Source organism: Bos javanicus, chromosome X (assembly GCF_032452875.1).
Source record: "Bos javanicus breed banteng chromosome X, ARS-OSU_banteng_1.0, whole genome shotgun sequence".
NCBI classification, from domain to species: Eukaryota; Metazoa; Chordata; class Mammalia; order Artiodactyla; family Bovidae; genus Bos; species Bos javanicus.
The window spans coordinates 53,906,037-53,924,858 of record NC_083897.1 but is presented as its reverse complement, the minus strand read 5'-3'; the positions used below and the strand labels follow the sequence as shown (position 1 = coordinate 53,924,858).

At 42.1% G+C, this 18,822-nt stretch overlaps 1 protein-coding gene across 2 annotated transcripts; it reads right to left on the bottom strand.

Annotated features, from left to right (window-relative positions):
* Positions 1–2,124: 2,124 nt before the first annotated feature.
* TCEAL1 (transcription elongation factor A like 1) lies at positions 2,125–4,229 on the bottom strand. 2 transcript variants are annotated; one of them, XM_061409277.1, is made up of 3 exons: positions 4,042–4,229; positions 3,551–3,619; positions 2,125–3,174 (listed from the first exon to the last, which is right to left on the bottom strand). In XM_061409277.1, exon 3 carries the CDS (start codon positions 3,160–3,162, stop codon positions 2,683–2,685), a length of 480 nt encoding a protein of 159 aa, XP_061265261.1. In that variant the 5' UTR covers positions 3,163–3,174; positions 3,551–3,619; positions 4,042–4,229; the 3' UTR covers positions 2,125–2,682. The 2 variants fall into 2 exon arrangements, with proteins under 2 accessions (XP_061265261.1, XP_061265259.1); XM_061409275.1 differs by lacking the exon at positions 3,551–3,619 and having other exon boundaries at positions 4,042–4,214.
* Positions 4,230–18,822: the final 14,593 nt, after the last annotated feature.

Here is an 18,822-nt window from a genome sequence, read left to right as displayed (position 1 = left end):
GCCTCAGCCTAGAAGAGTGGTGCCTGCTGCAGGCTGGAGCAGAGAAACCAATGTCAGACCACCCTGGAGAGTGGTGTGCCTTGGGGGAGCCCTTCCACATCCTGTCCAGGGAGCTAGATTCATCCTGTCATATAGAACTGGTGAATTGCTGGACTCTCATCTCACTCCAGCCAGAATCCAGCCCAATCAGCATCATCAGGCTACCATAATCTTGAGGAATGATCTGAAGACATGAAGATCCTCCAAATGGCATCACACAGTGAAAAAATTAAAAGCAAAATCAAGGGCACAGGACTGGCTTACCACTTTGAGATCTGATTACCAAAGAACTTTGAACTTATTTTTGATGTACTTTACTCATATTGTGAGGAAGTAGTGCAAGGCATTACAAAATGTCAGTCATAGAAAATACATCTTGCTGTTTTGTCAACTCTCTTAGGTTTTTATTTATTTATACCATATTTATTTTGTATATGGTCTTGCTTTGCTGCAAAAAAATCTAAACTTTTTGTTTATTTTTGTCTGTGCCATGCCACATGTGGGATCTTGGTTCTCCAACCAGGGATCAAATCCATGCCCCCTGCATTGGAAGCATGGAGGCTTAATTATTGGGCCACCAGGGAAGCCTCCCCCCCAAATTAAATTTTATGTAGTAAAATTGATTTTTCCTTAAAAAAAATAAGGAATTTTTAATTCCTTATTTAAAAATATGGTTGGACAAGGCTTTTACCTCTTTAGTTTTCTTATAATCATCTGTACTTCTATTTATGTCATAATTTATCCTTACTAAAACTAGGAATATATTGTATATATCTAGCAGTCACTTTCTAGCTTATGTGCTTATAAACAGAAAAGCAGATTTAGTGGGTCTGGGTTAGAGCCCAGGTCTCTGCTTATTTTATAGGAGAAACACTGACACCTGAAATATTTAAATTTTACCGTTGAATTTGGGGAAACAGTACCTCTCCCAGACCCTTTGGAATTGCAAGTTATACTTTCTAGAGATGTGAACACACTGAAGCTTATGTAGTTCATCAGACAGACTGGGTTCATGATTGGGTTATAATTCTGAGAAATTATTAACCACTGTCTGTGTTTCTAGAGTGAATACAGTCAATAAAACAAAATTTTAGGTTTTTACAAACAAGTTTAACACAGAAATCATATCTGATACAGACATATAGTAATTTAATGACTTACAAAGTATTTCTGCGTGTTTCTTGTTGGTGTAGGGTGGGGCAGATGGGTAATATCCTAGCTTGAGCTTAAGTCATAATTTCCTCTTATACATACTGAGCAAGTTAGAGGAATTGGTAAGGCAAGCCTGCCAGAAGCCTCTGGGAGAGAACTCACCCTAAGACAAGTATTGGAGAATTACAACCATAGTTATCCTTGGAAATCATTTGAAAGAGGGGGGTTCCAATTCTAGGCACATAGCATTGTGTCTGGCTCACAAATTTTTCTCCAAGCCCAGGTGAACTCATGTTTGCGTCCAATGGAGAAAAGGGAGGCTTTCGGGAGAAAAGGGCTATTTTGCTAAGAATTCTATGACTTAAGAGGTTTTAAGCAGCACTGGAATAGTATCCACCTGGATAGGTGTAATATTAAAGCTAGAGAAAGGGCATCCTTCATATATCTTAAGAGACGGTTCATTCAGCTTTGGTCCTGAAGGGACTCCAGAGCGATCAGTAAAGCTATGCACCTGGAGAACTCTGGTACCTCAGCTGTGACGGGGGCCACGGAAGGAGCAGGATCCAGGAGAAGGGGCAGCTATAGCTAGCAGACATGGCAGTATCCAGGAAAGAGAACAGCAGGACAGGAGGAGTATGTAGCACTTATCTGGCATCACACAGGATTTGTGAGTGCAAACAAGACCTTTGGGTACCATCCCCAGTATGTGAAGGCAATCTATAGGGGATGGGTCCAGCCTGTGCCAGTAGGGGAAAAAATATAGCTCACATGACCTTCACCTCACTTGGTTCCACCGAGGCCCCATAATAAATAAACCATAAATAATAAATCATCTTATTCCTATTTAAGTAGGAAAACAATACCCTTAAACAAATGTGAGTACAGTACCTGGTTTACATTTCTGTCTAAGAGATTCAGGAAAAAAACAGGGGATTTACTTTTCTTTTTTAAAGTTCTGAAAAGTATTTATTAAGTGCCACATTATGTTTATAAGCTGATTGACAAATTATTTCATTGCTTTACAATTTTTCCCATTGTATTGTCTTTTTTTGGTAACACATGTAAAATGTGTTCATCTTGAGAAAATGAGAAATTCAGATGAAGCAAAAATGAAAAAACAAACCACCTGTTATCCTACCACACAGATAGTCACTGTTAAACCTCTTTAGTATATACTTTGAGTTTTTTCTTTGCATATTAATATATAAATATACACTTTTTACAAAAATGGGATACTACATATACTTTTTGAAAATTGCTTTTTTCCACTCCACAATATATACTGTGCATCTTCCCATGCAAATGGAGAAGACATGATAGAAAGAGGATGTCTTGCAGATGGGGGTGAGACGCAATTTTATGCCAGTTACAAGAGAAATATCTCAAAGCCACACAAAAAGTTCAGATTAGGAAGACGTTGTAAGGTATGTAAGAAAAAGCAACGTTCAAGTAATAATACATCAGGCAAAACAAAATTCAAAGCCGAACACATTAAATAGGATAAGGACGGTTCCGCCTGGCCTTCCAATGCATGACCATCAGTTTGTTTCGTACTCGCTTCATCTCTTCCATCTCCTCTGCTACCTTTATCATCTCCTCGTTGCTTAAATTTCTGCCGTGTATGTCCCCTCTAAATTGCGGGCGGGAGCGGGCCAGCCTTTCCTTAAAGCTTCCCTCTTCTAGCTTGTGTTTGCCCACTCCGCAGGGAGGCTGCTCCATGGGAGGGCGCGCCTCAAAAAGGTCCTTCCTCGACAGGCGCTCCTGAGGAGGGCGCTCCTCGGACTCTAGCATCTCGGGAAGAAGCTCAGGAAGGAGTTCGTCGGGAAAGAACTCCTCCTCCGAGGACACCTCCTCCGAAGACTGCTCCTCCGGAGACGACTTTTCGGGAGACGGCTCCACAGAAGGCCGCTCTTCATCCGCCTTGGGCGAGCTCTGTGGCTGCTCCTCGGGCTCTTTGCAGGCTTTTTCCATGTTCAGGATGGTCTTTTTTTTAAAGCACGGTGATACAGAGGAGACAAGAAAGAGGCGAGTCAGAATACGCGCTGCCTGGACTAAGACCCCGCCCACGAGTTCCAATACCTGCCTCTTCCCCAGTCTGGGCCCGGGTCCGTCAACCTACGCTGACGGAGGGGCTCTCCGGCCCCCGGGAGCCCGCCGCGTCTGGCTCCCCTCTCACCCCCGCCACCTTGTCGCCCCCTCCTTCCGAAAGCCCACCATTTTCCCGGCAGGCCTTGCCACACAGGCCTCTCCCGCAGGGACCGGGGCGGAGCGGGCCGGCGGTGCCGTGGACCCGGCTCCCTCCAGCAACCTCCCTCGCACCCCATCCCGGCCCGCTGCCCACCCCTTCCCCTATCTGGACCTCTCCCGGCGGCTGGTTCCGAGGCGGCCTCTCCTCCAGGTGCCCCGCTGTGACCTGCGGAGCTGCAGACTGTCGCCGAGACAGGGTAGGGGGCGGGGAGGAGGGAAAAACTGACACACGCCCCTTTTCTGGGCAACGGTCGCCGCCCCCCCGTATTCCCCTGCCCCCACCCTGCTCCATCTGAAAGCTTCGTCCTCCCCCCCACCCCCACCCCGCCCCTACCCAGTAACGCTCGTCATTTCTATTCAGGCGGGAAGTGAAAGCGAAGGTCTGCTTAGAAACTATTTCTCAACGCCCGTGTTGTCTTCCCGGACTGGGGGATCCACTCACCTCCCCAGCCCACTCCCTAGACCACCATTTTTTGTACCGAAATGGGGGCGCGGGGGCGGGGTTTTGCAGGGAGAACGCCTGGACTCAGTGCCATCCCAACCCCAAAGGTTACTGGGCAGCACCAACACTCACACCGATTTAAGAGGGCGAAGGGGACTTACTTTCTTCTGCTTTTCCCCTCGTCCAAAGGGCGATAGGCATATGGTGTCTGGACAGGCAAAAAGGACCAGGACGAGAAGGACTTGGGCAGACACGGGCTCTGGTCACGTGAGGGCCGCGCGTCACCGCCGAGCTCAGATCCCCGGTTACCACTCTGACCGGCGGCCGCGCTGCCGCAACCAGCCGGTATTTCTTGATCCCCGACACACTAGACATCGTCACTCACCTCTCTTTTGTTTATGTGTGCCTTTTGTTGGTTACCAGAGACGGTCAGCATCCAGTCTTGAGGGTTATTGCCTCTTCCTCTCTGTCTCTTCCCTTGATAACACCTCTCTCCCTCATTCTTCTGTCATCAGCTACCAAGGCCCATTATTTCCCTAACAGTTCAGATCCTGCACTGAAACTGGACTGTTTCTCTTTAATGAGTCACTATCATATGCCACCTCTTCCAGTTTTAATCCACATCCATAACTCAATCATGTCCGTTTAGGTGCTATCAAAATGACTCTCATGTCTTGTCATTTTCGTGGACAATAAGCTTTCACTTTTCCGTGACTTCAGGATTTTTTGAGTCTCTAGACCTAAATCACAAACAGAAGCGCCAGTCTAAATTAGTAATCATTCAGTTCTAGAACTCTAGAATAAAGTAAAGTTTGTAAAAAACGTGAATCTAAAAAGACTGAGTACTTTGATTTTCATAAGTCAGAATGCACATTCATGCATCTAAGTACAAATAGTTTGAAAACATTGATTATCTGAAATGGGAGCATTTTTGATAGAGAACATGGCATTATTAATGGGCTTCCCTTGTAGCTTAGTCGGTAAAGAATCTGCCTGCAGTGCGGAGATATGGGTTCAATCCCTGGGTTGGGAAGATCCCCTGGCGAAGGAAATGGCAACCCACTCCAGTATCCTTGCCTGGAAAATCTTATGGACAGAGGAGCCTGGTGGGCTGCAGTCCATGGGGTTCCAAAGAGTCGGGCACGACTGAACGACTTAACACTATGGCATTACTATATATATATATATGTATGTATTTGCATATTGTATATATGTACTCTACATATATATACAATTCAGTAATTATAATAGAAGTAAGAATTTGCTGGAACTCAAAAGATTCAGCACAGAGGACATTCATATTAAACTATGCAATAATTCTGTGGACTGCACACAGTAGCAGGATTAAAATCATGCTAACACAGTTATTACAAGCATATGTTTTTGGATCTAATGATGTTTTATGATATTCAACTTCATACCTGCGTCTCACACCAACCTAGATGCCACTTTATCATGCAGATGCCCTTTCTTCCAGAGAGCAGACTATACCTCTCCTCGATGTATTTTACACTTTCAGGGTAGGTTACCATTACACCTGTGAGGATCCTAGGTGGTCTAGTAAGTTTCCAAACAGAAGTTCATATGTGGAATTCCCCATTTTAAGAGCTTTTAGTCACTTTTCTTGAACATCTAATTTACTTTGTGTTGAGAAGCATCAAAACAGCTAAATATTAATTTACCTTTATATCCTTTCCATAACTGTTTTACTTTTCTATTTTTTTATGTCTTAAAAAAAATGGCAACCCAACTGATTCTTTTTTTAATTTTTAAAAATGTATTTATTTTTCTAGTATTTTTGACTGCACTGGGTCTTCGTTATTTCAAGCGGGGGCTACTGTCTAGTTGCGGTATGAGGGCTTCTCATTGCGGTGACTTCTCTTGCTGCAGAACATGGGTTCTAAAGCACATGGGCTTAGTCACTCCATGGCATGTGGAATCTTCCCAGACTAGGGATTGAACCTGTGTCCTGTGCATTGGCAGGCAAATTCTTAACCACTGGACCACCAGGGAAGTCCCAATATATGTCTTTTAAACCAAGTTTCAATATACCTTCTTTATTCTTTTTTTGCCAGGTCACACAGCTTTCAGGATCTTAGTTCCTGGACCAGGGATCCAACCCACAGACTAGGGATCTTCTCCTTACAGTGGAAGCCTAGATTTTTAACCACTGAACCACCAGAGAAGTCCCTTGATCCATTTCACCAAGATTTGACTTCATCATTTGTATGGTTTCTTTCCAAGGGGAACCCCATTCATTTATTCTTTTATCTTTTTTTCCCTTACATCCTGTGATGGCGAACTCACTACCTTAAAAGACACCCCACTGAAATTTCAGACAGTTCTAATCATTCAGTGTACCCCCTATTCCCCCCTCTTTGAGCTGAAATGTGCCTTCCTGTAATTTACACACATTGGTCCTGGTTCTCTCTTCTGGAGTGTTACAAAAGAAGTGTGTGCATGTGTGCTAAGTTGTTTCAGTCATGTCCAACTCTTTGCAACCCCATGGACTGTAGCCTACAAGGCTTCTCTGTCCACAGGATTTCCCAGGCAAGAATACTGGAGTGGGTTGCCATGCCCTCCTCCAGGGGGTCTTCCCCACCCAGGAATCTAACCTGAGTCTCTTACATCTCCTGTACTTGCAGGTGGGTTCTTTACCACTAGCGCCACCTGAGAAGTCCGCAAAAACGTATAAAATAACAAACGTGCCATTTACCCTTGACAGCCTAACTCTGGCAAAGTTAACATTCTGCTTCTTTCCCCTGCCCCTGTGAGACACTGTGCGATATTCTTGAGTTTTCTGTGACTCTACTTCCTCATCTGCAAAATTGGAGACAATTAGTACCTACCTCATAGGACTGGTAAGAGGAATCAATGAGTCAGTATATGTAAAGGACCTGGAGTAGTGCCCAGCAGATAGAAAGCGTTCTATAAGTATTAACTGTAATAATAGTAACTAATGATAGTATGATAATACTAATAATACTACTAATTATCATCCTTTTTTATTAACATTAATTGAACATGTGTGCCAGGCATTGCACTAAGCACTGTCACATATGCTATCTCATTTAATCTTTAAACAATTATGTTCTCATTGTTTTTTGGTTCAGTTTAATTTCCCAAGGTATTTTGGCTCATTCTAATGTGATATATTTGTTCAAAGTCACTCACCATCCTACATGCTCCTGAATTTATAAATGTCTGAAAATACTGAATTTCCTTCCTTGTGTAGCATGGAAGGATTTGGCCACATCCTTCATTCTAGAATAGCTGAGTTATATCTACAGATGCATCCTAAGATCGTACTAGATTTCGTGGATGCCATATCACACAGTTGAATCCATTTTAAGTTACAATCAGCTGAAAACCCCCCAACCCCTATTAATGCACTTCTGTAAATCAGTTTAGATTTTCTTTTAAAGAGATTATTTATTTACTTAGTTTTAACTGACCAGGGTCTTCATTGTTGCATGTCGGCTTTTTCTAATTGCAGTGATTTCGGGCCATTCTTTGCTGCAGTGTGCAGGCTTCTCATTGTGGTGGCTTCTCCTGTTGTCGAGTGGAAGCCCTCGGCATGTGGGCTTCAGTAGTTGTGGTGCACAGGCTTAGTTGCTCTGTGGCATGTGGAATCTTCCCGGACCAGGCATCAAACCCATGTTCCCTGCATTGGAAGGCAGATTCTTTATCCACTGTGCCACCAGTCTATAAGTTTAGTTTAACCCAAGTGCAGAAGCTTGTATTTTTCTGGGTTAAATGTCTGTAAGACTCACTTCCTCATTCTTTGAATCCAGATTCAGTACATTAGCTACAAAATATTAGTTTATAGCACACTATTAGTACAAAATGGGATGATAACTTCAGCAAGCACAGGAAAGATCTAAGGGAGATCCTCAGCAAAGAGCTCTGACTTCTAATGAAAAAAAATAAATTCCTTTTCCCTTTGGGTGTGGCAGCCAGGAGTATGCCCTGCCAGACCAACCCCCCTCCTTTCCTTTCTTAGGGTGGATTTACCTTCTGCTGCTGTGACTCAGACAATAAAGAATCCACCTGCAATGTGGGAGACCTGGGTTCAATCCCTGGGTCAGGAAGATCCCCTGGAGAAGGGAATGGCAACCCACTCTAGTCTTGCCTGGAGAGCTGATAGAAGCTAATGGTTGCCTCTGAAATCTCCCAAACCAATGTAAATTAACCCTTAATGAGAACTTGGTAAACATGGAGCGCAGACAGGGAGGTATGAGGAATTAGAACCAGAAAGAAGGAATGAAGACAGTGTCTTTGTATTGGCTCTAAGTCTCTTCCTGACAGTAGATAATTTGGGGTTCCTTTGAGAGGATAAGATGAAGAGGGTTCTGCCATGGTGACAACCATTTGGTACAAAGGAATGTGGTCTGCTACTTGGCGTATATGGGGGGAGGGAAGGTGATGATGATGAAATAATTCTTCCCATGGATTTGATTTGATACTGCTGATTTAGGGTCCCGTAAGAGTTTAGTCTAAGGAACTCCGTTTTGAAAGTGAGATGCCTCAGGTTCTGGGAGGTTACAAATTGTTCCCATGGAAACAGATAATAGTGAGTAGCAGTGGTTCAGTCACTCAATCATTTCGTGTTTGACTCTTTTGTGACCACATGGCCTGTAGTCCTCCAGGCTCCTCTGTGCATGGGATTCTTCAGGCAAGAATACTGGAGTGGATTGCCATTTTCTTCTCCAGGAGATCTTTCTGACCCAGGGACCCGTCTCCTGCATTTCAGGTGAATTCTTTACCATTGAGCCACCAAGAAAGCCCAGTGAGTGGCAGAGATGGGATTTAAACCCTGGTAATGTGACATGAGACACTGAACCTTTAACAACTTTGTAAAACTGCTACTGAGCAGTGGGCTGTAGCCATTTTTACTCTCAGTCAAGGTGGACAGTAGAGGCCTTTTCAGGGAGCAGGAGCCGAAGGTCCCAGAAGGCAGGCAGAGCAGCCATGCAGGCCAATGGGGAAGACTGTCAGCCCCTGCCAGCTGCTGCCATGACAACAGTCTCCAGGGGCGTGGCCTTTCTCTGGGAGCTCTGAGGAAGCCCAGGGTAGGTCTCTGGTTCAGGGATTCCTGCTCCCTGGTGAGACTGCACTTGTGTGGCAGATACAGAGTCCCCCTCACCCTTGCCTGCAGAGCCCCTCTCCAGCACAGACTCCATGGAGGTCTGGTTTGCCTTTGCAGGGCCCATCTGTCTGGAGATGGTCTTGAGGAATTCTGCTCTCTCCAGCCCAGAGGTTCCCCCTGCTGCTACCGCCTCTGCATTCCTTCCTAATGACACCCGTGTCAGTACTTGGATCTCCAGACTTGCTTCCTGGGACTGTAGCAGGCCCCATCCAGCCTGGGGCTCCCAGGCCTGCCTCCCCTACTCCCGCCCCAGGGGGAATAGCCAGGTGGGAAGTGCAGTGACAGGAGCCCCCTCTCTTCTGCTTCTGGCCTCATCCTAACTGAACCAGGACACACATACACACACACGCCCACACACACACTGCAGATGTCCAGAGAAATGAGGAAGGGACACACACACACACACACACACACCCTTGCAGATGCCCAGAGAAAGAAGGAAGGGACTCTGAAGAAAGGTGGGGTGGCACCTCAGTTTTCTGGGAGACACTCATGGGGAGGGAAGGCAGGTGCAGACCTGGACTGAAGGACGCAGTAGTGGGCTCTTGGCTGGGCAGGGCTTGGGCTGTCACTGGCTGAAGGGTTGTGGAGGCTGGCTGCCTTCTACCCTTCTCCATGCCTCTGTGTCCTCCTCCTTCTCCCTGGAACGTGGGCTCAGGGGCTGTGGTAGAACAGTGAACACGGTCCCTTCCAGATCAGGATGCTCTGAGTCCACACTGTCCACCAGAGTGGAGTGAGAAGGGGTCTTTCTTAGGAACACCATTTCGCCTGACTGGGGGGCCTTTCCAGACCCTGAGTCTAGGAAAGACTGCTGCCTTTCCCAGAATCCAGATGAACTTAGAGCACAGAACTCTTCCCTCCTGAGCCCCAGCATTCTCACAGCCTTACTCACTCTTGGCGTCTTGAACTCTCAAGAGGGTCCAAATCAACCCTAGTTTTTTGAGGTCTGGGTGATAGAGGTAGGGACAGAGGCATGGTAGGCTATGTAATTTGTGGCGCCCAGTGTAAAATGACAATACAAGTCCATTTGTTCAAAAAGTAAGGAAGAAAGTGCTATTAAAAGTATTAAAATATAAAGCTTTTCCCCTGTGGTCCCTCTTTTGACGTTTTTTAAATAGACTTCGTTTTTTTAGAAGTTTTTGATTTACAGAGAAATTAAGAAGATACTATAGAGAATTCCCAAATACTCTGTACCAAGGAGCATCTTGTGCTTAGTTACTCAGTGGTGTCTGACTCTTTCTGACCCATGGAATGTAGCCCACCAGTCTCCTCTGTCCATGGGATTCTCCAGGCAAGAATACTGGAGTGGGTGGCCATTTCCTTCTCCAGGGGATCTTCCCGACCCAGGGATTGGACCCAGGTCTCCCACATTGCAGGAGGATTCTTTACCGACTGAGCCACCAGGGAAGCCACTTTGTACATTAATATAATACATTTGTTGTAATTAATGAACCAGCATTGATACATTGTCATTAACTAAAGTCTTGCCTGGAGAATCCCAGGGATGGTGGGGCCTGGTGGGCTGCCGTCTATGGGGTCGCACCAAGTCGGACACGACTGAAGCGACTTAGCAGCAGCATACTTTATTCAAAGTTAGTTACTTTTTTTTTTTTTTTTTTTAGATAATGCCCCTTTTTACTCCTGGATCCTATCCAGAATACTTTGAGTTGTCATGTTCTTAGGCTCCTCTTAGCTGTGACAGTTTCTCAGACTTTTACTGACTTTGATGATTTTTATAAGTATGAGCCAGGTATTTGTAGAACGAGACATTTGAGATTTGTCTCATGTATTTCTCTTGGTTAAACTGGGATTATGGGTGTGGAGAGGAAGATCACAGGATAAAGTGCCATTTCATCACATCATATCATAGCTACATGCTATTGATATCATGATCATTGATGTTGACCTTGACATTGTGTTTTTTATTTATTATTTAATGTTATTCCAAGTAAAGTTGAAAATTTTAACTATTACCATAAATTTTATAGTCTGTATTCTACAATATCATTGTTAAATGCAAATACATGAGTGCTTGACTCATATTCAAAATCACCAAAATTGCATAATTCACATTTTGTAGCTCATACATGCATATTTATTTACTTCTTAACAGAACAGTGGAAATGTTGCACAAAACTCACTCAACTGTTTTTATGTTACTTTTTGGTACACGCACATGTGCACATTCTACACATGTAAAATGGAATTGCAACTGCTGGTCTATCTTTTCTTTGTCATCATTTTTAACAGTAAATGGTTGGCAAATACAAGGAGGTAACATATGTCCTTGATGGCTCAGTGGGTTAGGAATCTGCCTGCAATGCAGGAGCCACAGGAGATGCGCGTTCAGTCCCTGGGTCAGGAAGATCCCCTGGTGGGGGAAATGGCAACCCACTCCAGTATTCTTGCCTGGAGAATCCCATAGACAGAGGAGCCTGGAGGCTACAGTCCAAAGGGTGGCAAAGAGTCAGACACGACTGAGCACTAAGCACAGACGCACAATGTATGTCAGAAAGGATATGGTTGGATTTCTTGGTCATTTGTGTTTCTTGGAATGGGACTATGTGTTAAAAGTAAGTTCTGGGTGGAATCAAGAGGGTGGCCTCTCCAGGCTCTCAGCAGTCATAAAAGTAACCAGATTACCAGCTTCTTGCTTTGAGTCTGGCTAAGCTCCCATTCAAGGCTCCATTGGAATTTGGTGCTCATGGGGCGCGGGGAATGCAACATGCAAACTGAACAGCAAGAATGACAGACACACATATTGTGTATTTCCTCTCCTATCCTTTTGCCAATACTATGCTGTCTTGGTTACTACAGCTTTATAGGAAAGCTCAAAGTCAGTTATTGCCAGTCTTCTGATATTCTTTTTCAAGGTTGCTTTGACTGCTACAGATTCTGTGCATTTGCTTACAGATTTTAGGATCAGCCTGTCAATTTTCACACATACACAAAAGCCAGCTGGGAACTTAATTGGAATTATACTGAGTATACAGATCTGGGGAGAATTGCCACTTTGACAGTATTGAGTTCTCTGAAACATGAACATGGTATACTTTGTCATTTGTTAGGTCTTCTGTGATTACTCTCAGCAGTATATTGTAGTTTTCAGTGTATAAGTCTTCATGTATTTCCTAAAATTTATCCCTACTGACCACTCTTTTTGATATACTATCGCAAATGGTATTTAAGTTTTTCATCTTCTAATTGACTGTTTCCAGTATTTAAGATATATACTTGATTCATATATAGCTACCTTTTATCCTGAGATGGTTGCCAAAATGCAGAGACAGTTTGGAGGAAATAGAAAAATGGCTTTATCTTTGCCTGGCAAAGGGGAATACACAGCAGGCTAGTGCCTCAAGAACTATGTCCCCTCTCTCTAGGGAACTGGAGAGATTTTTATATTCCAATGAAAGTCTTGCTTTTTTTTTTTTTTTTTTTCTTTGCAAAGTTTCAAAACAGCGACAGCTGGTACCAGGCAACTCAGCAAGTGTTTTTGTTTTACAGTTTGGTAAAATAAACTGAAATTTTACTGTTACAGTAAAAACCAAAAATTTACTGTTTGATCTGGTGTCCCTGAAGTTATTGACCTGGGACCTTCTTTCTGAAATGCAGAATGCACAACAGGGTGTTGGAGGAGGAGAATGCCATGTGTAGAGTATAATCTATATGGACTCAGAGAGTAGTTAGCTTTGTGAAGGACAAGTCTAGCTGCAAATGTTTGTTAGTAGTAATAGCTAAGGAATAACCAAGATTGTTTAACTCTTGCAGGCCTGTTTGGCTAGTATGTGCTGAGGACTGTTCACTCATTTCTGTTCTTGCTGCAACAAGACCATGCTAAATTCACTTATTAGTTCTAATAACTTTATATAGATTCTTGGCTTGGTGATTTAGTTGCTAAGTTGTGTCCAACTCTTGTGACCCCATGGACTGTAGCCTGCCAGGCTCCTCTGTCCATGGGATTTCCCAGGCAAGAATACTAGAGTGGATTGTCATTTCCTTCTCCAGGGGATCTTCCTGACCCAGGAATCGAACCCAGGTCTCCTGCATTGCAGGCAGATTTTTTACCAACTGAGTTACAAGGGAAGTCCAATATAGATTCTTAGGGCATTCTATATACATACTCATAATATTCCTGCAAATAAAGACAGTTTTACTTCCTTCCCCATCTACACACTTTTTCCCCTGGCCTTAATTGAACTAATTAAGATTTCCAGTACATTGTTGAATTGTTCTTGCTGTTATTTAGTTGCTAACTCATGTCCAACTCTTTGGGGCCCCATGGACTGGAGCCCACCAGGCTCTTCTGTCCGTGGGATTTCTCAGACAAGAATGTTGGAGTGGATTGCCATTTCCTTCTCCAGGGAATCTTCCTGACCCAGGGATCGAACCTGCAACTCTTGCTTGGCAAGGGTATTCTTTACCACTGAACTACCAGGGAAGCCCCACATTGTTGAATAGCAGTGGTGAAAACAGGCATCCTTGCATTGTTCCTTTAATAGGAGGAAGGTGTTCAGTCTTTCACTATTAAGTATAATGTCAGCTGTAGTTTTTTCATAGATGACTTATTTCAGGCTGAGGAAATTCCTTTCTAGTCAGAATTTCCTAAGAAATTTTATCGTAACTGGGTACTGTCTTGGATCAAATGCCTTTTTTATATCTGTTTAAATGTAATAATTTTTCTCCTGTATCCTGTTAGTATGTTGAATTATATTGTCATGACCAAGCTCATGATAAAGCTCATTTATTATACTTCTTATATATAGCTGAGTTCAATTTGCCAACATTTTTTAAAGAATTTTTGCATTTATGTTCATGAAGTATATTGGTCTTAGATTTTGTGTAATGTTTTTGTTTAGTATCAGAGTAATTCTAGCCTCATTATGTAAGAAGAGACCTCTTTCTCTAATTTTTGAAGGAGTCTGTAAAATTCGTATTATTTCATCCTTGAATGTTTGATAGAATTCACTAGTGAAGACATCTGGGCCTGGAGTTTTCCTGTAAGTTTTTAATAACAAATTATTTTTTTTAATAGATACAGGGAGTGGCATGCTGTAGCTGGCTTGTACTAGCTAATTGAAAACTGATTGCTTTCATCTCTTAAATCTTCATTCAGTGATGTCACATTGATAGCTTGAAATTGGCCATGGTTTACACCATAGAAGCTAGATATGCTTATAAATTAAGGACTTTATTTTCTTCTAGAGACCTGATGGTTAAAATCCATTCTTCTCTTCAGGTCTTCAATGTTTTAAAATTTTTATTTATTTATTTTTGGTTGTGCTGGGTCTTTGTTGCTGCTCTCGGGCTTTCTTTAATTTGCCGCAAGTGGGTGCTATTCTTGGTGGCTTCTCATTGAGGTAGCTTCTCTTGTTGCACAGCACGGGCTGAAGGTGCAAGCGGGCTTCAGTAGTTGCAGCACAGGGGCTCAGTAATTGTGGCTCACAGGCTCTAGAGCACTGGCTCAGTAGTTGTGGCACATTGGGCTTAGTTGCTCCATGACATGTGGGAACCTCCCAGACCAGGGATCGAACCCATGACCCGTGCACTGGCAGGCAGATTCTCAACCACTAAACCGCCAGGGAAGCCCCTTCAGTTTCTTTTTGAGTGACTTTGGCAATTTGTATCTTTCTGGGAATTTGACAATTTTATGTATGTCATTGAGTTTATTGATATAATTGTTACTCATAATATTCCCCTTACTATCCTTAAAATGTCTGGAATATCTGTAATGATGGCCTCTTTCATTCTTTTTTTTTTTTAATTTATTATTATTTTTTTATTGAAGGATAATTGCTTTACAGAATTTTGTTGTTTTCTGTCAAACCTCGACATGAATCAGCCATAGGTATACATATATCCCCTCCCTTTTGAACCTCCCTCTCATTTCCCTCCCCATCCCACCCCTCTAGGTTGATACAGAGCCCCTGTTTGAGTTTTCTGAGCCATACGGCAAATTCCAATTGGCTATCTATTTTACACATGGTAATATAAGTTTCCATGTTACTCTTTCCATACATTTCACCCTCTCCTCTCCTCTCCTCATGTCCATAAGTCTATTCTCTATGTCTGTTTCTCCATTGCTGCCCTGTAAATAAATTCTTCAGTACCATTTTTATGGATTCTGTATATATGTGTTAGAATACGATATTTATCTTTCTCTTTCTGACTTACTTCACTCTGTATAGGTTCTAGGTTCATCCACCTCATTAAAACTGACTCAAATCTGTTCCTTTTTATGGCTAAGTAGTATTCCATTGTGTCTCTGAATCAGACTTCTTTATCCATTCATCTGTTGATGGACGTCTAGGTTGCTTCCATGTTCTAGCTATTGTAAACAGTGCTGCAATGAAAAATGGGGTACACATGTCTTTTGCAATTTTGGTATCCTTGGGGTATATGCCTAGGAGTGGGATTGCTGAGTCATATGGTGGTTTTATTCCTAGTTTTTAAAGGAATCTCCATACCCTCTTCCATAGTGGCTGTATCAATTTACATTCCACATTCTTTTTTAAAAACAGTTTTATTGAGGTATTATTCACATATCATACAATTGAAAGTGTACATTTCAGTGGTTCTTAGTATATTTGCAAATATGTGCAACCATCACCACAGTCAATATTAGAACATTTTCATCATCTCAGAACAAAAGTCCATACACTTTAGCTATCACCCATCAGCCCCCTCATTCTCCCCAAACCTAGGAAACCACTCTTCTACTTCATGTTTATATGGATATACCTATTCTAGACCTTTCGTATGAATGGAGTCACATAATATGTGTCTTTTGTGACTGACTTCTTTCACTTAGCAGAATGTTTTCAAGGTCCATAAATGTAGCATGTATCAGTACTTTATTGTTTTTTATAGCCAAATAATATTCATCATCTGGATATACCATACTTTAAAATCCATCCATCAATTAATGGACATTTGGATTGTTTTTGCCTTTTAGCTATTATGAATAATGTTGCTTTAAACATTCATATACAAATTTTTGTGTGGACATATATGTTTTTGTTTCTCTTGGGTGTATAACTAGGCATGGAATTACTGCATCATATGGTAGCTCTGTGTTGTGTATTTAGAGTCATCTTGCTGCAGTCCATGGGGTCACAAAGAGTCAGACACGACTGAGCAACTAAACTGAACTGAACTGTCAGTGTCTACAGAGATGTTCATAGGGATTCTGATAAGGAGTGCATTTAATCTGTAAATCAAGTGGGGATTATTGTCATTTTAACAACATTAAGTCTTCTGATCCATGGAGATGAGATGTTTTTCCATGTTTAGAGCTTTAATTTCTTTCAACCATGTTCTTAAATTCTTTTTTTTTTTTTTTTCCTTTTGGTTGCACTGGATCTTGGTTAGCTCATGGGCTTTTTCTAGTTGCAGGGAGCATGGGATACTCTTTACTGTTGTGCACAGGCTTCTTATGGTGGCTTCTCTTATTGCAGAGAACAGGCTCTAGGCATACAGACTTTAGGAGTTTTAGCACACAGGCTCAGTAGTTATGGCGCACAGTCTTAGTTACTCCATGGCATGTGGAATGTTGCCAGATCAGGGACTGAACCTCTGTCCCCTGCATTGGCAGGTGGATTATTTTCCACTATACCACCAGGGAAGTCCTGTTCTTAATCTTTTTAATGTATAGTTCTTACACTTTTGTTAAATTTATCACCAGGTATTTTATTTTTTGATGCTACTGTAAATGGAGTTGCTTTCTTATTGTCACTTTTTTGGGATTGTTCATTGCAAGTATATAGAAATACAGTTGATTTTTATATATTGAAATTGTATTCTGCCACCTTGTTGAACACATTTATTAGTTTTAATAGTTTTTTAGTGGAGAAGGAAATGGCAACCCACTCCAGTATTCTTGCATGGAGAATCCCAGGGACGGAGGAGCCTGGTGGGCTGCCGTCTATGCGGTCGCACAGAGTCGGACATGACTGATGCAACTTAGCAGCAGCAGCAGCAGTTTTTTAGTGGATCCTTCAGGATTTTCTATATAAAATCATGTCATCTGTGAATAAAAATAGTTTTACTTCTAGCCTTTCCAATCTGGATGCCTTTTCTTTCTTTTTCTTGCCTGTCATAACTAGAACCTCTAGCACAATGATGAATTGAGGTGGAAAGAGCAGACATCCTTGTATTGTTCCTAATCTTAAGGGGAAAACATCCAGTCTTTCACCATTAAGTATGTTAGCTATGCATTTTTTGTATATGGCATTTGCCGGGTTGAGGAAATTGTCTGCTATTTCTAGTGTGTTGTGTGTTTTATCACCAAAGATGTTTGATTTTTTAAAATACCTTTTTTGCACCTTTTCAGATTATCATGTGGTTTTTGTGGGGTCTTTTGTTTGTTTATTCGTTTTATTTTTGGCTGCACTGCGTCTTCTTTGCAGGACATAGGCTTTCTCTAGTTGCAACAAGGCGGGGGCTACTCTTTGTTGCGGTGTGTGGGCTGCTCATTATGGTGACTTGTGAGGTGTGCAGGCTTCAGTAGTTGCAGCACTGAGGCTCAGCAGTCTCAGCTCGTGAGCTTAGTTGCCCCACAGCATGTGGGATCTTAGTTTCTGGACCAGGGATTGAACCCGTGTCCCCTGCATTGACAGGTGGACTTTTAACCACTGGACCATCAGGGAAGTCCCTGTGTTTTATTCTATTGCTATGGCATTTTACATTGGTTAAATTTTGGATGTTAAGCCAACCTCACACTCCTGGGTTTCCCTTGTGGCTCAGATGGTAAAGAACCCGCCTGCAATGCAGGAGACCTGGGTTTGATCCCTGGGTTGGGAAGATCCCCTGGAAAAGGGAAAGGCTACTGACTCTAGTATTCTGGCCTGGAGAATTCCATGGACTGTATAGTCCATGGGGTCACAAATAGTTGGACACGACTGAGGGACTTTCACTTTTCACACTCCTGGAATAGATCCCACTGGCTCACCATGTATAATTCTTTTTATATGTTGCTGAATTCACTTTTTGGTATTTTTGTGGTGGATTTTTGAATCCATATTTATACAAGATATTAATCTGTAGTTTTCTTTTCATGTGGTGTCTTTGTATGGTTTTGATAACAGGATAATACTGACCTCACAGAATGAGTGAGGAAGTATTCTCTCCTCTTGTATTTTTAAGAAAAATTTGTGAAAGAGTAGTAGTAATTCTTCTTTATATGTTTGGCATAATTCACCAGTGCAGCAATCTGGGCCTAGATTTTTCCTTTTGGAAAAGTCTAGCTTTTTGTTTACTAATTAATTCTCTTTACTTTTTATAGGTATGTTCATATTTCCCATTTTGTCAGTTTTGGTAGTTTGTGTCTTTTTAGGAATTTGTTCATTTCATCTAAGTTATCTAATGCATTGGCATACAGTTATTCTTAGTATTCCTTCATAATCCTTCTATTTCTGTAAAGTCAGTAGTAATGTCCTGTCTTTCATTTCTGACTCTAGTAGTTTGAGTTTTCTTTATTTTCAGTCTATAGGTTTGTCAATTTTGTTGATATTTACAGAGAACCAGCTTTTAGTTTTATTGATTTTCTCTGCTATTTTTCTATTCTCTGTTTCAGTAGTTTCTGTCTGGTCTTTTACTTCCTTGCTTCTGTTTGCTTTAGGTTTAGTTTGCTCTGTTTTCTGAGGTCTTACGGTAAAAGGTTAGGTTATTGATTTGAGATCCTTCTTCTTTTTTTAATATAGGCATTTATTGCAACACATGTACTTCTAAGCCTTGCTTTAGCTGCATCCCATAAGTTTTGGTATATTGTATCTTCATTTTCATTCATTTCAAT

What these genes read in the sequence shown, in the direction of transcription:
- TCEAL1 (XM_061409277.1), bottom strand. Translation starts at nt 3,162, where the DNA reads ATGGAAAAAGCCTGCAAAGAGCCCGAGGAGCAGCCACAGAGCTCGCCC.